The 6,202-nt window shown below is 36.5% G+C and overlaps 2 protein-coding genes across 3 annotated transcripts; one reads left to right on the top strand and one right to left on the bottom strand.

Annotated features, from left to right (window-relative positions):
• Positions 1-948: 948 nt before the first annotated feature.
• On the top strand, positions 949-3,443 carry lsm5 (LSM5 homolog, U6 small nuclear RNA and mRNA degradation associated). Its single transcript, XM_020647518.3, has 5 exons — positions 949-1,104; positions 2,363-2,458; positions 2,572-2,599; positions 2,697-2,769; positions 3,212-3,443. Exons 1-5 carry the CDS (start codon positions 1,053-1,055, stop codon positions 3,242-3,244), a joined length of 282 nt encoding a protein of 93 aa, XP_020503174.1. The 5' UTR covers positions 949-1,052; the 3' UTR covers positions 3,245-3,443.
• On the bottom strand, positions 3,444-6,196 carry psme2 (proteasome activator subunit 2). Of its 2 annotated transcripts, XM_065949045.1 has the most exons (12): positions 6,188-6,196; positions 6,030-6,091; positions 5,712-5,744; positions 5,530-5,592; positions 5,199-5,285; positions 4,982-5,030; positions 4,784-4,881; positions 4,568-4,636; positions 4,419-4,486; positions 4,146-4,200; positions 3,844-3,930; positions 3,444-3,756 (listed from the first exon to the last, which is right to left on the bottom strand). In XM_065949045.1, exons 2-12 carry the CDS (start codon positions 6,075-6,077, stop codon positions 3,676-3,678), a joined length of 738 nt encoding a protein of 245 aa, XP_065805117.1. In that variant the 5' UTR covers positions 6,078-6,091; positions 6,188-6,196; the 3' UTR covers positions 3,444-3,675. The 2 variants fall into 2 exon arrangements, with proteins under 2 accessions (XP_065805117.1, XP_020503172.1); XM_020647516.3 differs by having other exon boundaries at positions 6,030-6,196.
• Positions 6,197-6,202: the final 6 nt, after the last annotated feature.

Genomic DNA, 6,202 nt, shown 5'->3' with positions numbered 1-6,202 from the left:
AAATAGATAAAATAACATAAGGTAAATTAGATAAAATAACATAAGGTAAAATAGATAAAATAAAATAAAGTAAATTAGATAAAATAAAATAAAGTAAAATAGATACAATAACATAAGGTAAAATAGATAAAATAACATAAGGTAAATTAGATAAAATAACATAAGGTAAAATAGATAAAATAAAATAAGGTAAATTAGATAAAATAAAATAAAGCAAAATAGATAAAATAACATAAGGTAAAATAGATAAAATAACACAAGGTAAAATAGATAAAATAACATAAGGTAAAATAAGATAAAATAAAATAAGGTAAAATAGATAAAATAAAATAAAGTAAAATAGATAAAATAACATAAGGTAAAATAGATAAAATAACATAAGGTAAAATATATAAAATAAAATATGGTAAAATAGATAAAATAACATAAGGTAAAATAGATACCTGAATAGATAAATCATATTTACAGTAATAAATTCTACACAAGGTACACTGGTGTCAGACCCCGGTCAGACCATAGACTGTTTAAAGAGTTTTTACAGTCTATGTGTTAGACTAATTTATAAGACTATGTTATATTTAATACGATTAACCAATTTCAATATTCCTCTTCGTGCAACAACAGAAAAGGACAAAAATGCCCTCCTAAAGTACGTATACAAACGGTACAAGCTCGCATAAAAGGTAAGACTGTGGCGGTGAATGCTCTTGACCTAAACAATGGTCTCTTTATCAAAGAGTGACGTAATGTACTCACAAGACCAAAAAACAAGCGCCACCTTGTGAAACATGGATTGAATTACAGTTTATCTTCGAGTAGTTGTTTTTTCAATTGCTGTTATGTTTTTCCAATTGTGCATTCTATCAAGTTGTTTAATTTGAGTGTGTTTGCTGAATTATATTTTAGTTAAATGTCAAAACTGCGGCGGACTGATGGACTGTTCCCTGGCAACCGCAGACAGTTGCTCGATTGATAAACATGTGTTCGATTGCTTTAGCCTGGCTACGGACGTTGTTCTTTCGATTGCTTCTGGCTGGAGGGGAAACCATTGAATGAAGATGGCGGCTACTCCAGCAACAAACCCCTCGCAGTTGCTTCCACTTGGTTTGTAAATTATCGATAATGTTTGAGTTTCTGTTTTAAATACCGTCTTGTACAACGGTGGAAACTAAAAGTGAGTTAGTTAGGGTCTGTGACGGGAGGTTAGATATAAGTGATGTTGTGTCTGCATCATGCTTTCAGGTGTACACACACACACACACACACACACACACGCACACACATATACACATGCTCGTTGTTGTAAAAAAAACTTTACAGCAAAATACATTTAAAGACTATTTGTCCAATGCCAGATAAATGTGTGTATGTTCTTTGCCGTTTATTATAGTATTACTTAAAACTAGAAAATAGTGAACGAATTATCGATTAATCGGTTTTCCGGTTAAGTCAATCGTTCGGTTTTTTCCTGAATACGTCGGAGAATATTTATTTTATTTTATTCTATTTATTTATTCTTTATTTCGAACGATTAAAAATAGATGAAAACGAATAAAGAAATGGAAAAAAAAAAATCTGTATAATAAAAATAAAAAGCCAATTTCAATGTCATTTTGACATATTCTACAATGTTTTGACTTGTTGAACTAACAGTCCAAAATCCCCAAAATAAAGTCTAAGGGTTGTCATGATATCAGATGTTAACATTTGAATTGATACTTTACTACAAATCAAATATCTGTTTTAATACCACGCACTCAAAAAACAGTTCTTGTACAACCTCTATTATTGCCTTGTGTCACTTGTGCCTTTGTATTTGTGTTTGTATTTTATTTGTAATTTGTCTTTCTCTGTTACCTGCCTGGGGACTACAGATGGAAACTAGCACTTCTGCTATAATCTGGCATTTTTACAGATGTAATTGTTACAGCTGTTCATTAATATGCACTGTCCCTAACAAATAAATAAATAAGAATAATAAAAATACAGTCACCTTGCCAACTTTTTGATACTGATGCATCTGTCTTATGAGAAAAATATTCAACAAAATCCTCATTGTCAGAAAAGCTTTTGATAATAATTTACTTTGATTTAAAATAGGGATGCATCAGTTTAACATCAGCATCATCCGTTATCGAGCCTGTTGACAGACATCAACACATCTGTAAAAAATGTGGCATGAGGTTTTTTTTAATTGAGCAGAAGAAGTCACCTGTTGGACAAACTTCAGAAGAAGTAATGAAACATCATTATTTGTATAAGCGAACAGCTAAATTGTTTTTTTAGACATCATTATCAGCCCTTGTTTTCTGTCGGTGCATCTCTAACCTGATGTAATTGCTCTATGTTTTGCACTTTTCAGAGCTTGTGGATAAATGTATCGGCTCCCGAATTCACATCGTCATGAAAACCGACAAAGAAATCGTCGGCACCTTGTTGGGGTTCGATGACTTCGTCAGTATCCTTTTAAGAGTTACAACCAAACCATCTTCTTGTGTTTAACTCACTGCTTGAATTTATAGTTTGCTCTGAATTGTGTCCCAAGTTTTCACCCTTAACTCAGTGTTTCAGATATGGTCCTGGAAGATGTGACAGAATTGTAAGTGCTCCTCTTGTTTTGCATGAAGTACAGAAACATTTGAACCCAGTGTTGAACCTGTATGAGGAATAAACTCTCTCTTATATTTGTGCTTTAGTGAAATCACACCAGAGGGCAGGAGGATAACCAAACTGGACCAGATTCTCCTCAATGGCAATAACATCACCATGGTATGTGGATATTCTCCAAGTCTGGTGCCATTAAACTCACTTTATGGAGACCTCAGCAATAATTCACTGGACTCCTTCAAACACGCAAAGTCCAAAGAAAGTACTGGAGCGCACAAATTCCGCACGGCAAAATAATTAAGGTGCAAAGGACTAAAGTCTGCTTTGTCCTCCTCAGTCAGTTTGACTTGTGTGCTCCAGTACTCTCTTTGTATGGAAGTCTTGGGTCCTTCTCGGAGATCACCGTCCTCCATCTGTGGAGGGGCTGAAGCGCGAGTGTTTCCTTCTACTCAATCCTCCTCAAGCCAACCACTAGAGGATTTATTTTGTACTAGAAAAGTGGTTTAATTGCTTTGGCACGTTTGAGCAGTACCATGAATATTGCATTGTATTTAATGTAACTGTGAGACCATAACGTAACACATTTTCACTTTGTTTTGTGCAGCTCATACCTGGAGGAGAAGGCCCTGAAGTATGAGAGTCATCGCTCAAAGAGGAAACATTCTTATGTTGTGTATACAAACCTCCTTTGTTGCGCTCCTTAGTTGATGTAATTGTTTTTTGAAGATGTTTTTTTTTTTTATCTTGTTAACCAATTAAAAGTTTGAGATAAGTGAGAATTGCACTTCACAATTAAACTTTGTTTTGTTTTTTACAAATAAATGAGAATCAAACCATTTGGAGAAAAACAAGCTTTGTTTATTTTTATTTTAGTGCAAAAACTTAAGTGCCATCTTAACACAGCAGAGCTAAACGTTCATCCATTTGTTTGTTTGTTTGGGTTTATGGAGAATAATGAAAATTAGAAACTGTTTCAGATGAACATGAGTATTACTGAACACAGATGATTAGTACTGAAACCACTCAGAGAGAGAAACAGGTGAGTGTAGAATCTGCCCCTCCTGATCTTCAGTACATGGAGGGCTTCTCCTCTCCTTTGGGATTGGTCACCTTGTCGAGATTCTTGCTGATGATGTCGTAAAGCTCGGCCTAAAGAGAAGAGGTAGAAAAAGAGAGGTTTGAATTTAAGGATGACAACAGCACGGTATTAATATATCGGAGACATATGTGACTTACGTAGAAGCCACGAATGTCCATAACGATCACTCTGATCTCACAGAAGATGTCCTTGTCCTTCTCATGGACCAGTGAGCGGTAGTCCATCTGGAATCAGAGAAAGATCTGTTGAAGGTACTTCAAATACATTCATTTAAGCTCTAATGATAAGGCTATTCTGAATTTCTCAAAGTCCTACAACATGAAAAATGCACATCTCAGTTTCTGACTTCCATCATGAAGTTTGTGGACTACAGATCCTGTGTGAAACAACCGTCTGAGTGGGGATGTTTTTGGTCTTCATAAGATTTGTTGACACTCACCACATGAGTCTCTTTGGAAGCTTTTGCCACAGCATCTCCCCTCTCTGTAAAGTACCTGGAAAGAGCATCAGAAATGTTTCTTTTCTCAGAAGAAGTAAAACAAAACGAGAAAAAAAACAAAGCTTTCTGAAGTTTCCTAACTTTCACAACAGTCTTATAATCATAAAAAACACTTTAAACTGTTATGTAAAAAACAGGATAAACTAGAGACAATCTTGTTGCACTTGGAGGGAAACATTGCTACATTTTTTTCAACATTAATCTCCAACCTACTTGTTGATGTTCGTCTGAAAACCGTCAACTTTGGTCCTCACAGCTGTGATTCTCTCCAAGATTTTCTCCTGTGGTGAAAATGACACAATTTGTCAGAGAATCACAGAATTGGACTGAATCGTACCTCGATGCACAGACGTGCGAAGTACCTGGATGGCCACCCCAAAGTCATTTCCGTCTTCTATTTTTGGAATGAGGTGATTAATCCAGCTTGAGACCTAAAACAGAAGAGAAGAAGCCAGTTGAAATCGCTTAATCTAGTCGTGCAAGTCAATAATTCCACTTTATTTCCACTGTATTTGAGACAAGACTGTCTTATTTGAGAAACCGTGAGAATGTGTCCTTACAGTGAGTGATTCACTTACAACAATGATGGTCTCTCTTAGAGCGACAATCTCTGGTTTCACCCGCTCCAGAAGTGACAGAATCTTCTCATTCCCTTTAATGAAGCCACATTTTGGAGCTGTACAACAAAGAGCGGCATTTATTATGTGTACACAATGCTACGTGCTGCCTGTCATCATTCAAAATAGCTGCACACAAATACATTAAACAGGGTTGACCTTTCTTCTTTTTCTTGTCATCGTCTTCATTCGTATCCGTCTCCATTTCCTGCGAGCAAAGATGAATACGTTCAGAATGGGGGTAACAAGTGTAAGAGATTACAGAATGACTTGAGTTGTGTTTACTGGTTGATTAGCTTGTTTCACTTGAGATCAAATTACTGCTAAGACTAATGGGATGGTCAAAGAGAGATAGGAGGGTGAAGAGGGGTCTCACCTCGTCGTCCTGAGAGGGAGGGTCCGGTATGGGGATGTCCAGGGGAGCCTGGAGAGAAGTCATGTCTGTGATACTGAACGCATCATCCTGAAGAATGAAGGGTCCACATGACAGGTTAGAAATCACGACAACCAGGTAAACCACATGAATATAAAAGGCTTGAGTTTAGATTTTCTTTCCTATAATGTATCTGTTTACCTTCAAACCCTGATCATGTAATGACTGCAGTTGGGAAGAGCGTTGTTATGGATTTTTAAAAGTAGGCTATAAATCCCTGTTATGAATATTAGGCTAAAATGTTCTTATGTGTTACAATAGAGAAGTTGCTGACCCTTAGCAGAGCATCCATCAGCGTGACCTTCTGGGGGATGTAGCTGGAGAACAGATTCTCTGCCTGAAACATGTGAAAAAAACACAAAAAGTTCTTTAAAACTTGAGTTCAAGCGTTTTTACAGTAAATGTGCCAGTGTGGATACTAAAAGGAAGGAGTTGAATAACTGTTGCTCAACAAACCTCTTGATACAACGACTGGCGGAACTTTTCCACCTGTAAAATGTTTGTGAAAAGGGATGAAAAGGGTAAAAAAAAGATGTAAATATTTGAAATGCTGACTCATGTTAGAAAAGTCTGTTGCGTTCACTTTCGTTCTCCTCCCACAAGGGGACTTTCTGCTTCTAACGAGTAATGTCTCTGACTATTTGAAACACACATTGTTCTTCACACTCTTAGAAACTCTCTGCAGTAATGTCATGTTATATCAAGTCTTTGAACAGGTAGCTTACGTGAGCCGTGAAAACAGAGCATGGTTCTTTGTTCTCAGATTCAACTTACCTTACCCGCAGCCGAGCTGCTGATTTTCAGGCTTGCCGTCTTCGACATGACTAAACGAAACTTCGGAAGTTAAGCACAAACAAAGACGTTTAACTTTTCAAATAACAGAAGTTTGCACAGGCAAGAAAGAGCAACGATCCCTATTCAACAATATCCCTCGAGGTTAGGAAGGA

Source organism: Labrus bergylta, chromosome 20 (genome assembly GCF_963930695.1).
Source record: "Labrus bergylta chromosome 20, fLabBer1.1, whole genome shotgun sequence".
NCBI classification, from domain to species: domain Eukaryota; kingdom Metazoa; phylum Chordata; class Actinopteri; order Labriformes; family Labridae; genus Labrus; species Labrus bergylta.
This window is presented reverse-complemented; position numbering and strand designations above follow the sequence as displayed.